Below are 20,698 nucleotides of genomic sequence, written 5' to 3' on the forward strand. Positions count from 1 at the left end.
TGAAAAATGAATATGAACTGCTTCTGAGCGTGTACATATATATAGAGAGAGAAAGAATGATATACTAATACTAATAAAAGTTTATTTATGTTCCTTGAAACCATAAAATGAAATAATAATTATTATTATGTATTATACTAATATCAAGGGTCATGCTTAATTGTTCGTTCCCCATTCATGTGATTAATTATTGTAGAGAAATGTAAAGTCACGAAACAGTAATTAACCAAAACATTAATGAATGAAAATCAGTCATCACAACCTTGAATACAGCCAAAAAATCTAATTAATTCATTTTATGGCATCAAGATACATTAACTTAAAACTCAGATCTTTTGGACTATTTAAGTCTACACATTTTGGACTTCCTAGTTCTAATCAGATTTGACACCATCCAAGATCACATTACTATAGAGAATGGCCTCAAAACATGTTGGACATGCCATAGGGATCGATCTTGGTACAAAGTACTCGTGTGTTGCTGTATGGGATGATAAAAACGGTGGTGCCAAGATCATTCACAATGAACAAGGCAACAGAACCACACCTTCTTGTGTTGCTTTCACTGACTCACACAGATTGGTTGGTGATGCTGCCAAGAATCAGGCACCATTCAACCCAAAAAACACTATCTTTGGTAATAATGCATTAATATATATAGATGCTAAGAGGTTGATTGGTAGGAAATTCAGTGATTCCATTATTCAAGCTGATTTGAATCTCTGGCCATTCAAAGTTGTAGCTGGTGTTAATGACAAGCCCATGATTTCTGTTGAATACAAAGGTGAAGAAAAGCTTCTTGCTGCTGAAGAAATCTCATCTATGATCCTAACAAAGATGAAGGAAATTGCAGAGGCTTTTCTTGAATCACCTGTGAAGAATGCTGTTATTACTGTCCCTGCTTATTTCAATGACTCTCAGCGAAAAGCTACACAAGATGCCGGCGCCATTGCCGGCCTCAATGTCATGAAGATCATCAATGAACCTACTGCTGCAGCTCTTGCCTATGGCCTTCAGAAGAGAGGAAACTGTTTCGAAGAACGCAATGTTTTTGTCTTTGATCTTGGTGGTGGTACTTTTGATGTGTCTATTGTTACCATTAAAGATGATGTCTATGAAGTTAAGGCTACCGCCGGAGACACTCATCTCGGAGGGGAAGATTTTGATAACAGAATGATAGATTTCTTTGTGAAAGACTTCAATAAGAAGAACAAAGTTGACATTAGTGAGAATCCAAGGTCTCTTAGGAGGTTAAGAACTGCATGTGAGAGGGCTAAAATGAATCTTTCATTTGTTAAAGAAACAACAATTGAGGTTGATTCTTTGTTCCAAGGCATTGATTTTTGCTCATTGATGACTCGTTCAAAGTTTGAGGAACTCAACAAGGACCTATTTGTGAAGTGTATGGACACTGTTGAGAAGTGTCTTGCTGATGCTAAAGTAGACAAGAACAGTGTTCATGATGTTGTTCTTGTTGGTGGATCTTCAAGGATTCCTAAACTGCAGAATCTTTTGCAAGAGTTCTTTCTAGGAAAAGATCTTTGCAAGAGCATTAACCCGGATGAAGCAATTGCTTATGGTGCTGCAGTTCAAGCTGCTTTATTGGCTGAAAACTTAAGCATTGCTCCGGATTTGGTTCTGTTAGATGTTACTCCTCTGTCTCTAGGGATTTCTTTAAAAGGAGACATAATGTGTGTATTGATTCCAAGAAATTCTATGATTCCTACTAAGCATGAAAAACTCTTTGGTACTTTCGAAGATAACCAATCGATGGCGAAGATAGCTGTTTATGAAGGGGAGAGAACAAGGGCTAGTGACAACAACTTGCTGGGATTGTTTTGTTTATCTGATCTTAATCCTTCGCCGCGACGCCACCCTATAAAAGTGTGCTTTGATTTGGATGAGAATGGTGTTCTAAAAGTGTATGCTGAGGAATCAAAGACAGGGAAGAAGAAAGAGATTACTATAGTGAATGAGAAAGGGAGACTTACAGCACAAGAAATCAAGAGAATGATTCAAGAAGCTGAGATGTATAAGGATGATGATGAAAAGTTTAAGGAAAAGGTTGAGGCTAAGATTGCTTTGGAGGAATATGTGTACAAGATGAGTGCTTTTATGGAAGATGCTAAGGTTAGTTCCAAGATTAAATCATCACAGAAGAAGAATATAGAGGCTGCAATTGGAGAGGGTAGAGAGCTTCTTGATGGTAACCAGCAGAATGTTGAAACTGCTGATTTTGAGAACTGTCTTCATAAGCTAAGGAGCATTTTTGATCCAATAATATAGTGATTGTTAAGATTATAAGATGTGGATCAAGTAATAAGAATTGGAGACAAAAATGTTTTGCATGCATCTATTTTAGCCTCCTTATGTTTTCTACATGCTGATGAAGTTCATTTCTTTTTTGCTTTTAACTGTGATTGTTAAGATGTATAAGGTGTGGATCAAGTAATGTTTTCTGCATGCTGAAGCTGCTTCTGAAGTATGTAATGCCTTTATTTATATTGGTATTTACTTAACGGAAAAGTTCGGTAACCAAAAAATATTAGCCAAAAACAGCCCTAACTTTTCTTATTTAGCATTCACTAATTGTCGCGCGGCAATTAATGAATGCTAAATAAAGTAAGTTTCGGCTGTTTTTTTTTGTCTTCCTAGCATTACCCGTAGATAATAGGTTTAAGTGTTAAGTAGAAATTAGGTACATAGCATGCATTGATGAAAAAAGCAATTTTGGGCGCTTACTAAAAAATTTAGCCTTTCATGGATGTAGATATTCAAGTTCTTGTTCCCATGCCTTTTTTTTTTTGTTTCAATTTTGTATGCTCTTAATGTCAAATGAAATTCTAATATTATATTTTTTGTAAGAATATTTTGTTAATAAATATTTGTATATAAATAAATTAAAATTATATTAAAATGAATTTACCTCTAATCATACAATTATAGTTTCTCAATTTTTGTCTAGCTGAGGCTAAATTTGAAACACAAACAATAACCAAAATACAACAGGAATTAGGTGAAAAGTGATTACGTGTAGTTACGCGTTGATTATTATTGCTACTAATATAGTTAACTTGGGTGAGTTTAGTGATTAATTTTTTTATTTGTTTAAATAAGATTTGAGAATTTGAATTTTATTTTATATATAATATTTTATTAGTCAATAATAAATTTTTGAAGTTAAATGAAATTTCAAATTATGACAAATTAATATTTAACTTGTGAGGTTGTGAAATAAACAGTAAAAAAAAAATTATTACTATTAGTATAATATTTTGCTTTGTATTTTTAATATGGGAGTGATAATGGCATTTTTAATAAGGTGAAAAGTTTGTGTGTTTTTTATTTGTATGAAAATCACAAATTTAAAAGTTACATTTATGGTGTTTTAATTTTTTTTGTTGATATCACAACTTTGAGGATAAGATTTGTGGTTTTTAATTTTTTTTTTAATATAAATCTAAGGATTAGATTAGATTTTTTTAATTTTTAATTTTTTTAAATATATTTTTTATTTTTTTATTCACCAGTTAATGCTTCACCCAGACAGCTGACTTTTTTTTTGCTGCATTTGTTAACAAATTAAGAATAAATTCTAATTCTCAAATTTTTTTACTTCTCAAAATTTGAAGGTCTCATTTGTTACTTAAAATTTAAAAAAAAATTAATCCATATCAAAAAAAATACACCAATTATCCATAATGATAAATTACACACAAACTTTTTTCATATAAAAAAAATTTTAACCTATAATATTTAGCTATAGGTAGCTTTCTTAGTAATAAAAAGATCCTATCTACCTACACATAACATTAATTTAAAGGTTAAGTACGATTTTTATCTCTAATGTAGGGATTGAAAATTTACATCATCATCAAAACTCAGAAAAAAATAAAAAATTCAGAACTCGCAAAAAATAATGGATAATGGAATCATAAAAAAACAGAAAAAACCAGAAAAATTGATAATCAGAAGCAGCAGAACTAGACGAAACCAGAAACCGACGAGGAGCAGTGACGATCGGCAACCGAACACTAGAAAAACTGATAATCAGAAGCAGCAGAACCAGACGAAACCAGAAACCAGCGAGGAACAATGACGACCAGCAACCGAACAAGGAGGAGGAGCAGAAACGGAAAGCGGTGCGTGACGTCCACCCTCGCGGATCTACTAGCGTCAACGTAGAGCCAAGAAGAGGAGTAGTAGCGAGATCTGACGGTGAGATCCAGCGACGACGATGAAGACCGAACGGCGAGGAGGAGTGGCGGCGGCGGCGAGGTCCCTTCCCCTTCCCTTCCCCCTCTTCTTCCCTGAAACACCTCCCCTCTCCCTTCTCCTTTAATGCGTTTTCCTTCCTCTTTTTCCTTTACGCGTTTTTTTTTCTTTTCGATTTATTTTAATTTTTTATTAAAAATAATTTAGTAATAAAAATTAAAAATTTGATAAAAATGATAATTTTAAAATTAAATTAAATTTTTGGGATTATTTTATGGTAAAAAAAACTTAAAACCAAATAAATTTTCAGTTTTTACCTTAAAAACTAAAATCATATTTAACCCTTAATTTAAGGTGTTTGCTACGGTACGATGATAAATTTATACGTACCGATACGTTAAAAATATGGACAAATAGTAACAAGTCACTTGGAATTTATTTTCCACATCAGCATTTAATTTTTCTTTTTTAAATATATATTCTTTCACCACTTTTACTAATACACCCCTTCAATTAAATAAAAACAAAAATATATTTTTATTTAATTTTATAAAAAGTCTTAAACATCCTTACTTTATTTGATTAGATAAAAATATCCTTTTAAATTAATCAAATTTTAGAATTCAATTAATCTTAATTTTAAAGTTTCAATTAATTTAAACAACAAAACAAAAACATATAAAAAAACAAAAATCAATCGTTCTTCGTCTTCTCCAATTTCTATAATCATTCGTGCGCCTTTTGAAGCAAAGCAAAACATGTCAAAAAAATTAAAAAATCAATCTGTTTTTCATCTTTTTCAATTCTCCTAATATCATTAGTGTTCCTCCCCTCTCCTCTGAAACACGCCAAAACGGCAAAACCCTAGCCCTAGGTTCTTTGCCGCCAGCGTCCCCGGTCTCAGCGCTTCCGCTTCTTCCTCTTCCCTCTATCCGGAACCCAGGTAGTTCGGCACATCGTCCCATCCTCGCTAGCTTCTCTGTCCGTGGCTTGGAGCAGCTCGCCATCGGGTCACTGCTTGCCGTCGTCTCTGCTCTCGCCGTCGTGTCGCCGGTTGCCGCCGTGTCTCTGTCGAAGGTTAGTGGCCCTGCTTTTAATTTTGCTTTAGTTGCTGAATGCTCGATTTTTTCTTCTTCCTTTTAATTTCTAAAATTTTTCTTTTCTTTTTTTTTATCAGAAAAAAATTGATAAAAAAATTTTAATTTTTTGGTCTCAAAGATCTCTGTAGTGAAGCTAGTGGATCCTGAAGTGAAAGAACGCAACGATGAGGAAGAAGGAGGTGAAGAGTTGTCTGATATATACCACTCACCGCAGGTTTTCAAGCTGAACTACGTGGAGATGATGGAGAAGTTCAAGGTTTGTATATATGCTGATGGAGATCCCAAGACATTTTATCAAACACCTAGGAAGCTCACTGGGAAATACGCCAGCGGTGAGGGATATTTCTTCCAAAAAATTCGGGAGAGCAGGTTTCGAACCCTTGATCCTGATCAGGCACACCTCTTCTTCATACCAATCTCCTGTCATAAGATGCGTGGCAAGGTAAATATTTTCAGTATTTTTTGGTTTTTGCAATGTCTTTGGATTATTTTAACTAACTGTATTTACAAGAATGTGTAGCACTTTGTTGGATAGGGGAGCGTTGTTATTTTTTTAAGTGGTGGTTACTATTGAGATCTGAGAAGGTTGTGGCATTTGGTTGATGTCTTAGTGTCAATAGCTGTCTTGTTATGGTAATATGTTAATAATGGTAATGAATGGTTTTTTAAGGATTAATTTGTGAATAAGAAATGAGGATACGGCAAAGTGTTTGAACTTTGTTTCGGATATGCGGTATTAGCACCGTTCTTCACTTGTTTCTTCAAATGGGAGGCTGCAAAAGCTGCAGTAAGTTTCTCAGTATAATAGTTTAAATTATATTATTTTATATCATTTTGAATTTTTGTTTGTTGATCATCCACCCCTCCCCCCAAACCCTACTTTTTCTTGGCAGATGCTTGGAAATTCATTTCAAAGGAAGCCTACAATCTTGAGAAATGGGGGTACTCCACCAGTGGTTGTAAGGCATCTTTTCTTTGCTTCCCTGACAGTTCTTGAATTATAGTTCTCTGAAGATTCACTTTTCATTTTCATTTTCCTCACATAATTCTAGTGTACTTCATCTACTAATCTGCCCTACATTATTGCATAGTAGTGAAAGCATTGACCTTCATATTTATATTTTGTTTCCATTTTCATTTATCCTTTTGGTTGTTGAATACTTAACACGTTAACAGAAACCAAAACGAAGACCATCTTTACAATATGGTGATAAGTGCCAGCGTTCCTCGCGCAGCATGTCTGTTAGTCCTACTCCTGAACGTGTTCGTGTCAGGGGCGGTCGCCAGCATTTAACGCCATAGCATCCACTTTTGAGAAGCCTAAAGATAGGAACCTTTCAACCCCACCTCCAATTGTGAGAAAAGTGTATCCAAAATCAGGGACAGCAAACTTGAATACTCTTTCTCTTGGTCTTGGATCTAAGTCTTCAGCCATAGCTCGGCTTACTTCTAGTTTTGAAATGCCTTCAGCACGGGGAAAGTTGATACCTCAGTCGCTTAGAGGTATGAAATAATAAACTTGATGAGTTTCCTCCTCCATTGATATTTGATTTCAGTAATAGATTTTGCTTTAATGTAATATTCCTCATCTGTTTCTTGCGTTGTTATGGTGTAAAGTGACTTCCAATACACTCAAATCAAACCCAAAAAGAAGTGATAGTGAGGATTCTATGAGCAGCGGATTAGAATCTCTTACAGAGGAAGATGCAAAAGAAGGTGAAGCTGACGACGATGAAGGACTCCCAGTTTATCCGTATGGTAGCGTTAACACAGCTTCTAGCAATCCAGTACCAGACAACGAGAGGTATAAGCTTTTTCTTAAGGTGATTCAAAGATGATAGCTAAGATGTTACACATATTATATTAAGCAGTTTAGTCAAACATATTAAACCATCTAACAGTTCTCAGCTATCATCTTCATATAAAATCACCTTCATCTTAGTCACCTTTTCTTAATACCTTCAAAACTGTATTTATAAGATTTATTCATTTTGGTTCTTACTTGTTTGAGCTACATGCATGCAGGCTTATCTGTCAGCAACAGAGTTCAAAGAAAAACTTGGCATGACGAAGACTGAATCTTACAAGTTGCCGAAATGGAAACAAAACAAACTCAAAGTGACCGTTCAATTGTTCTGAGGTTTACATTATACTTTGCCTCGTGTTGATTCAATGCAGTTCAAGTTGCAAGTAGAAGGAAACTTTGCCTGTCACTGTCTACATATTTTTTAACTTCCACATTGTTGTCTTTGCTCTTTTTCTTATACACCTCAGATATGCTATCTATTCTGTAGTGATAAACTGGCATGGATTGAAAGGGACAGCATAAGTGTTTTTTAACATAGCTGCTTCTGCTCCTCCCAAGATGGATTTCATGATGTAGAGAGAAACTGGAGATTTTCCACCATTCTCCACCTTTATTTGTAGTGGTTTCATGATGTGCAGAGTTTTTTTTCTTTGTTGAGAACTGCTTGAGGTTGCCTTTATTGAGTTCTCTCTAATCATTCTTTCATTCATTATTAATTTTGGTGAAGCAATTTTGAGCTTGCAATTTGATAATATCTTAGGTTGTATTGATAATTGAGGATAACATTTGTACAGCAGAGTGTATAAACCACTCAAGTTATTTTTTTTGCAAATAAAAGTATCATCTTTTTCTCTTCTTATTCTTGTTTATGGCAACTTTTTCTTGCTTTTGTTGATCTTCAACTCTACAAATTAAGTTTAGAAGAAAAGCATCTTAAAGTTCACAGCGTCCTAAAAAATAGCATATTTTGATTTCAAAATATTGATAGACTACTGAAAGAAAATCTTGGAACAACGATTAATCGTCTTTGTAATCTCAAAGTCTCTATAATTTCAAAATTACGATTTCAAGCCATAAAATTAACTACGGTCTCAAATTCTGAGTTAATGCAGAATGCTATGTTTGTAGACTACTGGTCTACTATAAGAATATCATTTATTAAAAGTAACATATTTCTCGCTAAATATTAAAATTACTGTGCCATATCTTTAGTTTTCCAATTCCAAGACAAAGTCACCATTTTGAAGTTCTTCTCCATTGGAACCAGTTCCTTCAATATCACCTTTCCCCTCATTGTATCTACTACCATTCACATGCACCACATTCTTCTCCTGCTTGAGTTTCCAACTTTCAACCCTTTCTTTCCAGTCAACATTTCCAAGACCATAAGAATTTAAGTCCTTTGATGGATCTACAATTCTTACTGGAGCTGTAACAAGAAAGATATTATCAAGTAAGAATCCATAACAACCATGAAAATATAATATGGTATATCATCAGTTCAAGCCAAACCCACACCTGGTTGCATTTGATCAACATATGGAAGTGAGTGAACCTTGTCAGATGGACCTAAAGGGCCTGATGTAGTTCGACCTGATTACGTATCAGGTGTAGCAGTCTCCCTAGAAATCTGTACAAAAACTTGTTCAGTAAGTGATATTACAAATGAAGTAGTATGAGAAGTTAACTAAACATTATTACTTCAGGATTATGGAAATTGCTAATCATAGAAGCAAGAGCATGGAAATGCACAATATGAAGTAAGATCCAACCAGGGAAATAAGTTATTATAGTTAGAATCTAAAAATCCAAGTTTGATGCATTACTTGGTGTCGATGAGTCAAAAGTGGAATTGGTTGTTCATGTCTTGAAGAGGAAGAGATGTCAGGATCTTCATCCCACTGCGGCCGTGCCTTGGCCTTTCCTTGGCCATAACTTAACTCATTCGCCAAATCATCAACATCATCCACATCATCCACTCGAGGACTCCCTGAAATCCAAAGATGATTCTTTCAGTTCAATTCAAAGTTAAGACAAAGGATCATCAGAGTCCAAAACAGAAAAAAAGAAAACACATGCACAAAGTAAACTACCATTACACCTTTTGTATCTAGTCTTGCACTGGAGGCAACACTGGTATATCCTTTCGCTCGTATTCATAACAAGGACGACAAACTAGAAATGCACACTCATTGCAAGCAACAACGACATCGCCGCTGTCTGTTAATCCAACACTTTCACCACAAATTTGACAGATTGATCCATTCAAATTCTTCAGGGGTTTAGGCTACAGAATAAAAGGCATTTCACAAGTTGAATTGCATTAGTAGAATTTAAACCAGATTAGCTTCATCAAACTCTTATAAACTGATAAACAAAACTAGTCATTTACCATCCAAAGGAAATGCTCAAGCAGGGCTAGTTCGAATCTTAGAATGGAAATTAGTTTGACTTTGTTACAATCTTTGTGATGTATAATAAGAAAAAAAGTTAAGTTCAATTCATTAAAAATTATCAATAATATCACTGTATAAGTACATAGATCTATAAGAAAAATATCCAATCTCATTCACATTCACATCAATCGCAAAACTCCATGAAAAGAAACATATCAATAGCATCACATTCACATCAATCGCATTATGTGACTTTTCTAAAGTCAAAACCAATCCAAAACATATTAAGATACATACATGTGAATCTAAATACACATATGAGCTGAGTAAGTTTACCTTTTTTCTCTGATCAGGCAGCATCTTCAAAGTTGAGCATAAATGAACTTTTAATTATTTAAGAAAAAGCTGCATCAACCAGCCCCTTCTCTCGGGTATAATCCAAATCACCCGAACTCCCACTTCCACTTCAAACCCCAGAAAAAAGGGAAAACCAGAGTTGCACTAGAACTCCCGCATCAAGAGGGAATGATCAAAATGCAAAGAAATATCCCAAAGAGCTAATAAATAAATAAGATAAAACAAAAGTAAAAAGAAAAATCTTCACTTCAAATCCCAACAGAGCTTAATTCATATATCAAAGATACTAATATTAGGTAACATGTATTGATTCTGAATCCATCTAATTATGATCAAATCAATCATAATATCAAAATGGCATAATAATAAGCACCACTAGCAGAAAAATCATAAAACATAGAAGTAATAATGATGGTCAAGAAAACCCACCTTTAAAAATAATGCTTCTTATATCTCTAGTCAAATGGAGACATTAAATAATCCGGCAAACAAATACGAACACAAACGTAAACAAAATATAATGCGTATGTCACTGAAAGCATATCATGAGATAGGAACAAATTATTAAAAATAAAACAAATTCTTAAAAAATGAGACCAATAAAAGCCATTCCTAAAACATGAAGCGGTGAAATGAACAAATTTGCAGCAGTACAAAACCTTAGGACAACCAACACAATACAATTTTTTCTACTCATCAAGATTTTCAACATAATTTTAACAATACCTCAGATGTCCATGATGGAGGAAGTGGCTTCAAGGGTATAAGGGACTTCAAAAACACCACGAATGAGAAACGATATATGAAGTAAAGTAGCATTAGAACACAGGGTATCTTTTAGAAAAAGAAACCCAACTTTTAGGAGCCAGAAACAAAATCATGAAATTTAAACATGATCAAATTCAGACCAAAACCATAATCAGAAAAATCAATGTCTAATCTTATTATCTCAAACACGACAGAAGAAGCATAGGCCTCACCATTCGCGCGCCTCCTCCCGCGACCTCCACCCCTTCTTTCCCCTTCGCAGTGCATTCTCTCTCTCTCTCTCTCTCTCTCTCTGTGTCTCGTCACTTAACGATGACTACGACGATGACGGACGGCGACAGTAGTGCGACAAAGCAGACAAAGACGAGGACTGAGATCGGCTTGAGGAATAAGCTGTGATTGTTCGACCAGAGGAGGGTGGAGCATATGCGGAGCGACGCGACGGCAGAGATGAGCTGCGACGACGCTGAAATAGTAGGGACGACGATTGGACCAGATTCGACGGTGGCGGTGACGCAGCTTAGAAGAGAGTGTTGAGGCTAGGGTTTGAGAGAGGGAAGCAAATGCATGAGATGGAGAGGCTGGTTCCATTTTCCTCTAATACCAAAACGGTGACGTTTTTGGCAAAAAAGGGAAAATCGGCCGGGTCCTGGTTTGGCCCGACCGGCCGGTTCTCGACCAGTTCAATGGTTTTAGAGTGGTTTTTGAATTGCCGATTTTACCTATTAAACCGAATCGGAATTGTTGGCGGTTTTTAGTTGGACTGGTTAGATCGGCCGGTTCGGTATGATTTTCAGAGCCATTATCTTTACAAAGAAATTTTTCAGGAACATTAAGTATTCAACAAAAGAAACATAAATCAAATAAGCTCTTTTACAAAATTAGCATAAACTCACAAGCTCTAATTTAATAAGATGATCACATGGGTGAAACCCGCGATACTTCAAATTCACTGCAGACAACAAAAACAATGAAAATGGGCATAAAAGAATGACAAACAATGACAAACAAAATAGTTAGGGTTTCGAAGTTTTAAAAATTCATATATGAATTCTTTTTTCAATCCAAGCGGCGCTATTTTTGGCTTTTTGCAAAAATTCAGAAAACCAGCCGGGTCCCGATTTGGTTTGATAGACCTATTTTTTACCGGTTCGACGGTCTTATATTGGTTTTTCAAAATACCGGTTTTAGCATCTGCCCGAGTCATTTTCTGTATCAGTTTACGGTTCTATCGATTTGACTAGTCGGTTCAAACCGGTTTTTAGAACCTTCAGAATGAATGAAGGAAGGAAAGTTAAGAACGAAAGGGGGAGTGTCACAACACAGAGCAACGCGTTCTTCGTTTTCCCCTATTCAAAAAACTGGCAGGGTCACGGTTCGGTCCGACCGACCGGTTCCCAGTCGGTTCAACAGTTCAATCACGATTTTTTAAATTGGCGGTTTTAACATTTGTCCGAGTCGTTTTTCACAGCGGATCACGGTTCAACTGGTTCTAACGGCCGATTCAAACCGTTTTTCAAAACATTGATTAAAACCATTACTTGTCCAGCTTACAACACTTAAAACCATTACTTGTCTAGCTTACAACACAGAAGTAGTTCAAGGAATCGAAATGCAAGAGTGAAAATAAAGCTTGACCTAAGTTCAACTATAATTGAACTAAAGACAGAAACATTAATTTTCAAAAAGAGTCCATAAAAAATATAGTGCATAATAATTTTTTAAGTAAAAGAGATGAAACTAACAACTCTTAATTGAACTAAAGACATAAACATTAATTTTTTAGTTTATATTAACTATTAAGAATTGTTAGTTTCATCTCTTTTACTTAAAAAATTATTATGCACTATATTTTTTATGGACTCTTTTTGAAAATTAATATTTCTATCTTTAGTTCAATTATAGTTGAACTTAGGTCAAGCTTAATTTTCACTCTTGCATTTCGATTCCTTGAACTACTTCTGTGTTGTAAGCTGGACAAGTAATGGTTTTAATCAATGTTCTTAAAAACGGTTCGAATCGGCCGTTCGAACCAGTTGAACCGTGATCCGCTACGAAAAATGACTCGGACAAATGTTAAAACCGCCAATTTCAAAAATCATGATTGAACTGTTGAACCGATCGATCGAACCGAACCGTGATCCGGCCATTTTTTGAATAAGGGGAAAACGAAGAACGGGTTGCTCTGTGTTGTGACACTCCCCCTTTCGTTCCTAACCTTCCTTCGTTCATTCATTCTGAAGGTTCTAAAATTTGTTTTGAACCGGCTAGTCAAACCAACGAACTACGGACTGATAGAGAAAACGACTCGGGCAGATGCTAAAACCGGCATTTTGAAAAACCAATATAAGACCGTCGAACCGGTCGAAAATAGGTCTATCGAATCGAATTGGGACCCGGCTGGTTTTCTGAATTTTTGCAAAAAGCCAAAAACGGCGCCGCTTGGATTGAAAAAAGACTTCATATATGAATTTTTAAAACTTCGAAACCCTAACCATTTTGATTGTCATTGTTTGTCATTCTTTTATGCCCCTTTTCATTGTTTTTGTTGTCTGTAGTGAATTTAAAGTGTCGCTTATAAAATTAGAGCTTGTGAGTTTATGCTAATTTTGTAAAAGAGCTTATTTGGTTTATATTTCTTTTATTGAAAACTTTATGTTCCTGAAGAATTTCTTTGTAAAGATAATGGTTTTAAAAACCGGACCAGACTGACCGATTAAACCGGTCTGACCGAAAACCGCCAACAATTCTGATTCGGTTTAATAGGTAAAATCGGCAATTCAAAAATCGCTCTGAAAACCATTGAACTGGTCGAGAACCGGCCGGTCGGACCGAACCAGGATCCGGCCGATTTTCACTTTTCTGCCAAAAACGTCGCCGTTTTGGTATTAGAGGAAAATGGAACCAGCCTATCGGTCTCACGCATTTGCTTCCCTCTCTCAAACCCTAGCCTCAACACTCTCTTCTAAGCTGTGTCATTGCCGCCTTCCTAGCGCCGCCGTCGAATCTTGTCCAGTCGTCGTCCCTACTGTTTCAGCGTCGTCGTAGCTCATCTCTGCCACCGCGTCGCGCCGCATCTGCTTCATCCTCCTCTGGTCGAACAATCACAGCTTATTCCTCAAGCTGGTCTCAGTCTTCGTCTTTGTCTGCTTCATCGCGCTACTGCCGCCGTCCGTCATCGTCGTAGTCATTGTTAAGTGACGAGACACACACACACATAGAGAGAGAGAGAGAGAGAGAGAGAGAGAGAGAGAGAATGCGCTGCGAATGGGAAAGAAGGGGTGAGGTCGCGGGAGGAGGCGCACGAATGGTGAGGCCTATGCTTCTTCCGTCGCGTTTGAGATAATAAGATTAGACATTGATTTTTCTTATTAAGGTTTTGGTCTGAATTTGATCATGTTTAAATTTCATGATTTTGTTTCTGGCTCCTAAAAGTTAGGTTTCTTTTTCTAATATGCTTAACATCAGAAAGATTTGGAAAATTTTGTTACTCTTTATTAAGAATGTTTTAAAACTTTATTAAAATTTGGCTGAAAATTTTGTTATAAGTAACATAGATAGATAGATAGATAGATAGATAGATAGATAGATAGATAGATAGATAGATAGATAGATAGATGGGATATACCAAACTAAAACTTGAACTGTGAAGGATACCCTGTGTTCTAATGCTACTTTACTTAATATATTGTTTCTCATTCGTGGTGTTTTTGAAGTCCCTTATACCCTTGAAGCCACTTCCTCCATCATGGACATCTGAGGTTTTGTTAAAACTATGTTGAAAATCTTGATGAGCATACTAAAATTGTATTGTGTTGGTTGTCCTAAGGTTTTGTACTGCTGCAAATTTGTTCATTTCACCGCTTCATGTTTTAGGAATGGCTTTTATTGGTCTCATTTTTTAAGAATTTGTTTTATTTTTAATAATTTGTTCCTAGCTCATGATATGCTTTCAGTAACATACGCATTATATTTTGTTTACGTTTGTGTTCGTATTTGTTTGCCGGATTATTTAATGTCTCCATTTGACTAGAGATATAAGAAGCATTATTTTTAAAGGTAGGTTTTCTTGACCATCATTATTACTTCTATGTTTTATGATTTTTCTGCTAGTGGTGCTTATTATTATGCCATTTTGATATTATGATTGATTTGATCATAATTAGATGGATTCAGAATCAATACATGTTACCTAATATTAGTATCTTTGATATATGAATTGAACTCTGTTGGGATTTGAAGTGAAGATTTTTCTTTTTACCTTTGTTTTATCTTATTTATTTATTAGCTCTTTGGGATATTTCTTTGCATTTTGATCATTCCCTCTTGATGCGGGAGTTCTAGTGCAACTCTGGTTTTCCCTTTTTTCTGGGGTTTGAAGTGGAAGTGGGAGTTCGGGTGATTTGGATTATACCCGAGAGAAGGGGCTGGTTGATGCAGCTTTTTCTTAAATAATTAAAAGTTCATTTATGCTCAACTTTGAAGATGCTGCCTGATCAGAGAAAAAAGGTAAACTTACTCAGCTCATATGTGTATTTAGATTCACATGTATGTATCTTAATATGTTTTGGATTGGTTTTGACTTTAGAAAAGTCACATAATGCGATTGATGTGAATGTGATGCTATTGATATGTTTCTTTTCATGGAGTTTTGCGATTGATGTGAATGTGAATGAGATTGGATATTTTTCTTATAGATCTATGTACTTATACAGTGATATTATTGATAATTTTTAATGAATTGAACTTAACTTTTTTTTCTTATTATACATCACAAAGATTGTAACGAAGTCAAACTAATTTCCATTCTAAGATTCGAACTAGCCCTGCTTGAGCATTTCCTTTGGATGGTAAATGACTAGTTTTGTTTATCAGTTTATAAGAGTTTGATGAAGCTAATCTGGTTTAAATTCTACTGATGTAATTCAACTTGTGAAATGCCTTTTATTCTGTAGCCTAAACCCCTGAAGAATTTGAATGGATCAATCTGTCAAATTTGTGGTGAAAGTGTTGGATTAACAGACAGCGGCGATGTCGTTGTTGCTTGCAATGAGGGTGCATTTCCAGTTTGTCGTCCTTGTTATGAATACGAGCGAAAGGATATACCAGTGTTGCCTCCAGTGCAAGACTAGATACAAAAGGTGTAGAGGTAGTTTACTTTGTGCATGTGTTTTCTTTTTTTCTGTTTTGGACTCTGATGATCCTTTGTCTTAACTTTGAATTGAACTGAAAGAATCATCTTTGGATTTCAGGGAGTCCTCGAGTGGATGATGTGGATGATGTTGATGATTTGGCGAATGAGTTAAGTTATGGCCAAGGAAAGGCCAAGGCACGGCCGCAGTGGGATGAAGATGCTGACATCTCTTCCTCTTCAAGACATGAACAACCAATTCCACTTTTGACTCATCGACACCAAGTAATGCATCAAACTTGGATTTTTAGATTCTAACTATAATAACTTATTTCCCTGGTTGGATCTTACTTCATATTGTGCATTTCCATGCTCTTGCTTCTATGATTAGCAATTCCATAATTCTGAAGTAATAATGTTTAGTTAACTTCTCATACTACTTCATTTGTAATATCACTTACTGAACAAGTTTTTGTACAGATTTCTAGGGAGACTGCTACACCTGATACGTAATCAGGTCGAACTACATCAGGCCCTTTAGGTCCATCTGACAAGGTTCACTCACTTCCATATGTTGATCAAATGCAACCAGGTGTGGGTTTGGCTTGAACTGATGATATACCATATTATATTTTCATGGTTGTTATGGATTCTTACTTGATAATATCTTTCTTGTTACAGCTCCAGTAAGAATTGTAGATCCATCAAAGGACTTAAATTCTCATGGTCTTGGAAATGTTGACTGGAAAGAAAGGGTTGAAAGTTGGAAACTCAAGCAGGAGAAGAATGTGGTGCATGTGAATGGTAGTAGATATAATGAGGGGAAAGGTGATATTGAAGGAACTGGTTCCAACGGAGAAGAACTTCAAAATGGTGACTTTGTCTTGGAATTGGAAAACTAAAGATATGGCACAGTAATTTTAATATTTAGCGAGAAATATGTTACTTTTAATAAATGATATTCTTATAGTAGACCAGTAGTCTATAAACATAGCATTCTGCATTAACTCAGAATTTGAGACCGTAGTTAATTTTATGGCTTGAAATCGTAATTTTGAAATTATAGAGACTTTGAGATTACAAAGACGATTAATCGTTGTTCCAAGATTTTCTTTCAGTAGTCTATCAATATTTTGAAATCAAAATTTTTTCTAATTATCTGTGTTTATTCTTCGTATTAATTTATGTTTTAATTATCTTTTTAATAAATAAATAAATAATTAAATATATGCTATTTTTTAGGACGCTGTGAACTTTAAGATGCTTTTTTTCTAAACTTAATTTGTAGAGTTGAAGATCAACAAAAGTAAGAAAAAGTTGCCATAAACAAGAATAAGAAGAGAAAAAGATGATACTTTTATTTGCAAAAAAAATAACTTGAGTGGTTTATACACTCTGCTGTACAAATGTTATCCTCAATTATCAATACAACCTAAGATATTATCAAATTGCAAGCTCAAAATTGCTTCACTAAAATTAATAATGAATGAAAGAATGATTAGAGAGAACTCAATAAAGGCAACCTCAAGCAGTTCTCAACAAAGAAAAAAACTCTGCACATCATCAAACCACTACAAATAAAGGTGGAGAATGGTGGAAAATCTCCAGTTTCTCTCTACATCATGAAATCCATCTTGGGAGGAGCAGAAGCAGCTATGTTAAAAAACACTGATGCTGTCCCTTTCAATCCATGCCAGTTTATCACTACAGAATAGATAGCATATCTGAGGTGTATAAGAAAAAGAGCAAAGACAACAATGTGGAAGTTAAAAAATATGTAGACAGTGACAGGCAAAGTTTCCTTCTACTTGCAACTTGAACTGCATTGAATCAACACGAGGCAAAGTATAATGTAAACCTCAGAACAATTGAACGGTCACTTTGAGTTTGTTTTGTTTTCATTTCGGCAACTTGTAAGATTCGTCTTCGTCATGCCAAGTTTTTCTTTGAACTCTGTTGCCGACAGATAAGCCTGCATGCATGTAGCTCAAACAAGTAAGAACCAAAATGAATAAATCTTATAAATACAGTTTTGAAGGTATTAAGAAAAGGTGACTAAGATGAAGGTGATTTTATATGAAGATGATAGCTGAGAACTGTTAGATGGTTTAATATGTTTGACTAAACTGCTTAATATAATATGTGTAACATCTTAGCTATCATCTTTGAATCACCTTAAGAAAAAGCTTATACCTCTCGTTGTCTGGTACTGGATTGCTAGAAGCTGTGTTAACGCTACCATACGGATAAACTGGGAGTCCTTCATCATCGTCAGCTTCACCTTCTTTTGCATCTTCCTCTGTAAGAGATTCTAATCCGCTGCTCATAGAATCCTCACTATCACTTCTTTTTGGGTTTGATTTGAGTGTATTGGAAGTCACTTTACAGCATAACAACGCAAGAAACAGATGAGGAATATTACATTAAAGCAAAATCTATTACTGAAATCAAATATCAATGGAGGAGAAAACTCATCAAGTTTATTATTTCATACCTCTAAGCGACTGAGGTATCAACTTTCCCCGTGCTGAAGGCATTTCAAAACTAGAAGTAAGCCGAGCTATGGCTGAAGACTTAGATCCAAGACCAAGAGAAAGAGTATTCAAGTTTGCTGTCCCTGATTTTGGATACACTTTTCTCACAATTGGAGGTGGGGTTGAAAGGTTCCTATCTTTAGGCTTCTCAAAAGTGGATGCTATGGCGTTAAATGCTGGCGACCGCCCCTGACACGAACACGTTCAGGAGTAGGACTAACAGACATGCTGCGCGAGGAACGCTAGCACTTATCACCATATTGTAAAGATGGTCTTCGTTTTGGTTTCTGTTAACGTGTTAAGTATTCAACAACCAAAAGGATAAATGAAAATGGAAACAAAATATAAATATGAAGGTCAATGCTTTCACTACTATGCAATAATGTAGGGCAGATTAGTAGATGAAGTACACTAGAATTATGTGAGGAAAATGAAAATGAAAAGTGAATCTTCAGAGAACTATAATTCAAGAACTGTCAGGGAAGCAAAGAAAAGATGCCTTACAACCACTGGTGGAGTACCCCCATTTCTCAAGATTGTAGGCTTCCTTTGAAATGAATTTCCAAGCATCTGCCAAGAAAAAGTAGGGTTTGGGGGGAGGGGTGGATGATCAACAAACAAAAATTCAAAATGATATAAAATAATATAATTTAAACTATTATACTGAGAAACTTACTGCAGCTTTTGCAGCCTCCCATTTGAAGAAACAAGTGAAGAACGGTGCTAATACCGCATATCCGAAACAAAGTTCAAACACTTTGCCGTATCCTCATTTCTTATTCACAAATTAATCCTTAAAAAACCATTCATTACCATTATTAACATATTACCATAACAAGACAGCTATTGACACTAAGACATCAACCAAATGCCACAACCTTCTTAGATCTCAATAGTAACCACCACTTAAAAAAATAACAACGCTCCCCTATCCAACAAAGTGCTACACATTCTTGTAAATACAGTTAGTTAAAATAATCCAAAGACATTGCAAAAACCAAAAAATACTGAAAATATTTACCTCGCCACGCATCTTATGACAGGAGATTGGTATGAAGAAGAGGTGTGCCTGATCAGGATCGAGGGTTCGAAACCTGCTCTCCCGAATTTTTTGGAAGAAATATCCCTCACCGCTGGCGTATTTCTCAGTGAGCTTCCTAGGTGTTTGATAAAATGTCTTGGGATCTCCATCAGCATATATACAAACCTTGAACTTCTCCATCATCTCCGCATAGTTCAGCTTGAAAACCTGCGGTGAGTGGTATATATCAGACAACTCTTCACCTCCTTCTTCCTCATTGTTGCGTTCCTTCACTTCAGGATCCACTAGCTTCACTACAGAGATCTTTGAGACCAAAAAATTAAAATTTTTTTATCAATTTTTTTCTGATGAAAAAAAAAGAAAAGAAAAATTTTAGAAATTAAAAGGAAGAATAAAAAATCGAGCATTCAGCAACTAAAGCAAAATTAAAAGCAGGGCCACTAACCTTCGACAGAGACACGGCGGCAACCGGCGACACGACGGCGAGAGCAGAGACGACGGCAAGCGGTGACCCGATGGCAAGCTGCTCCAAGCCACGGACAGAGAAGCTAGCGAGGATGGGACGATGTGCCGAACTACCTGGGTTCCGGATAGAGGGAAGAGGAAGAAGCGGAAGCGCTGAGTCCGGGGACGCCGGCGGCAAAGAACCTAGGGCTAGGGTTTTGCCGTTTTGGCGTGTTTCAGAGGAGACGGGAGGGGCACTAATGATATTAGGAGAATTGAAAAATATGAAAAACAGATTGATTTTTTAATTTTTTTTACATGTTTTGCTTTGCTTCAAAAGGCGCACGAATGATTATAGAAATTGGAGAAGACGAAGAACGATTGAGTTTTGTTTTTTTATATGTTTTTGTTTTGTTGTTTAAATTAATTGAAACTTTAAAATTAGGATTAATTGAATTCTAAAATTTGATTAATTTAAAAGGGTATTTTTGTCTAATCAAATAAAGTAAGGATATTTAAGACTTTTTATAAAATTAAATAAAAAATATATTTTTGTTTTTATTTAATTGAAGGGGTGTATTAGTAAAAGTGGTGAAATAATATATATTTAAAAAAGAAAAATTAAATGCTGATGTGGAAAATAAATTCTAAGTGGCTTGTTACTATTTGTCCATATTTTTAACGTATCGGTACGTATGAATTTATCATCGTACCGTAGCAAACACCTTAATTTAATCATTAAAAAAATGAGTTGAATGTCGTCAGCACTCACTAATTTCTAACGAGATATTCTAGTAATTATCTTTATGGAATTAATTGAATTGTTATTCTACATATACTTTCGAGCGACTTCTTACGAAGAAGCCAGTATGAAAGTTAGAACAACGCGGTTGGGGTCTATCGC

General features: G+C 35.4%; 4 protein-coding genes and 2 long non-coding RNA genes across 9 annotated transcripts; 3 read left to right on the forward strand and 3 right to left on the reverse strand.

Annotated features, from left to right (window-relative positions):
• Nucleotides 1-417: 417 nt before the first annotated feature.
• On the forward strand, nucleotides 418-2,286 carry LOC107486940 (heat shock cognate 70 kDa protein-like). 2 transcript variants are annotated; one of them, XM_016107520.3, is made up of 2 exons: nucleotides 418-1,623; nucleotides 2,008-2,286. In XM_016107520.3, exons 1-2 carry the CDS (start codon nucleotides 418-420, stop codon nucleotides 2,284-2,286), a joined length of 1,485 nt encoding a protein of 494 aa, XP_015963006.1. The 2 variants fall into 2 exon arrangements, with proteins under 2 accessions (XP_015963006.1, XP_015963005.1); XM_016107519.3 differs by having other exon boundaries at nucleotides 418-2,286.
• A 3,417-nt stretch (nucleotides 2,287-5,703) lies between these two features.
• LOC107486941 (villin-4-like) lies at nucleotides 5,704-7,975 on the forward strand. Of its 2 annotated transcripts, XR_008008285.1 has the most exons (5): nucleotides 5,704-5,757; nucleotides 6,209-6,274; nucleotides 6,492-6,818; nucleotides 6,933-7,119; nucleotides 7,341-7,975. XR_008008285.1 is itself a non-coding variant. In XM_052260209.1 (4 exons), the coding sequence occupies exons 2-4, from the start codon at nucleotides 6,776-6,778 to the stop codon at nucleotides 7,381-7,383; spliced, it is 273 nt and encodes a 90-aa protein (XP_052116169.1). In that variant the 5' UTR covers nucleotides 6,151-6,274; nucleotides 6,492-6,775; the 3' UTR covers nucleotides 7,384-7,975. The 2 variants fall into 2 exon arrangements, 1 of the variants encoding a protein (XP_052116169.1); XM_052260209.1 differs by lacking the exon at nucleotides 5,704-5,757 and having other exon boundaries at nucleotides 6,151-6,274.
• A 400-nt stretch (nucleotides 7,976-8,375) lies between these two features.
• LOC127746566 (uncharacterized) lies at nucleotides 8,376-9,010 on the reverse strand. Its single transcript, XR_008008286.1, has 3 exons — nucleotides 8,949-9,010; nucleotides 8,641-8,752; nucleotides 8,376-8,551 (listed from the first exon to the last, which is right to left on the reverse strand). It is a non-coding gene; the product is annotated as an uncharacterized LOC127746566 (long non-coding RNA).
• Nucleotides 9,011-15,832: 6,822 nt separating this feature from the next.
• Nucleotides 15,833-16,616, forward strand: LOC127746481 (uncharacterized). The gene is made up of 3 exons (XR_008008098.1): nucleotides 15,833-16,059; nucleotides 16,255-16,366; nucleotides 16,456-16,616. It is a non-coding gene; the product is annotated as an uncharacterized LOC127746481 (long non-coding RNA).
• A 700-nt stretch (nucleotides 16,617-17,316) lies between these two features.
• LOC107486839 (villin-4-like) lies at nucleotides 17,317-19,010 on the reverse strand. 2 transcript variants are annotated; one of them, XR_001591715.3, is made up of 5 exons: nucleotides 18,985-19,010; nucleotides 18,813-18,878; nucleotides 18,269-18,595; nucleotides 17,968-18,154; nucleotides 17,317-17,746 (listed from the first exon to the last, which is right to left on the reverse strand). XR_001591715.3 is itself a non-coding variant. In XM_052261043.1 (4 exons), exons 2-4 carry the CDS (start codon nucleotides 18,309-18,311, stop codon nucleotides 17,704-17,706), a joined length of 273 nt encoding a protein of 90 aa, XP_052117003.1. In that variant the 5' UTR covers nucleotides 18,312-18,595; nucleotides 18,813-18,899; the 3' UTR covers nucleotides 17,317-17,703. The 2 variants fall into 2 exon arrangements, 1 of the variants encoding a protein (XP_052117003.1); XM_052261043.1 differs by lacking the exon at nucleotides 18,985-19,010 and having other exon boundaries at nucleotides 18,813-18,899.
• An 85-nt stretch (nucleotides 19,011-19,095) lies between these two features.
• Nucleotides 19,096-20,468, reverse strand: LOC127746731 (probable glycosyltransferase At5g03795). The gene is made up of 4 exons (XM_052260761.1): nucleotides 20,458-20,468; nucleotides 19,796-20,051; nucleotides 19,330-19,653; nucleotides 19,096-19,101 (listed from the first exon to the last, which is right to left on the reverse strand). Exons 1-4 carry the CDS (start codon nucleotides 20,466-20,468, stop codon nucleotides 19,096-19,098), a joined length of 597 nt encoding a protein of 198 aa, XP_052116721.1.
• Between the last annotated feature and the right edge of the window lie 230 nt (nucleotides 20,469-20,698).

This window comes from Arachis duranensis, chromosome 4 (genome assembly GCF_000817695.3).
Source record: "Arachis duranensis cultivar V14167 chromosome 4, aradu.V14167.gnm2.J7QH, whole genome shotgun sequence".
In the NCBI taxonomy this organism is placed as follows: Eukaryota; Viridiplantae; Streptophyta; class Magnoliopsida; order Fabales; family Fabaceae; genus Arachis; species Arachis duranensis.

Excerpts from the sequence above, each read along its gene's own strand:
- LOC107486940 (XM_016107519.3), top strand. The coding sequence starts at position 418 with ATGGCCTCAAAACATGTTGGACATGCCATAGGGATCGATCTTGGTACA.
- LOC107486941 (XM_052260209.1), top strand. The coding sequence starts at position 6,776 with ATGCCTTCAGCACGGGGAAAGTTGATACCTCAGTCGCTTAGAG. Across the intron at positions 6,819-6,932 it reads GATACCTCAGTCGCTTAGAG|TGACTTCCAATACACTCAAA; the intron begins GTATGAAATAAT and ends TATGGTGTAAAG. Across the intron at positions 7,120-7,340 it reads CCAGTACCAGACAACGAGAG|GCTTATCTGTCAGCAACAGA; the intron begins GTATAAGCTTTT and ends ACATGCATGCAG.
- LOC107486839 (XM_052261043.1), bottom strand. The coding sequence starts at position 18,311 with ATGCCTTCAGCACGGGGAAAGTTGATACCTCAGTCGCTTAGAG. Across the intron at positions 18,155-18,268 it reads GATACCTCAGTCGCTTAGAG|TGACTTCCAATACACTCAAA; the intron begins GTATGAAATAAT and ends TATGCTGTAAAG. Across the intron at positions 17,747-17,967 it reads CCAGTACCAGACAACGAGAG|GCTTATCTGTCGGCAACAGA; the intron begins GTATAAGCTTTT and ends ACATGCATGCAG.
- LOC127746731 (XM_052260761.1), bottom strand. Across the intron at positions 19,654-19,795 it reads CCGCCGTGTCTCTGTCGAAG|ATCTCTGTAGTGAAGCTAGT; the intron begins GTTAGTGGCCCT and ends TTGGTCTCAAAG.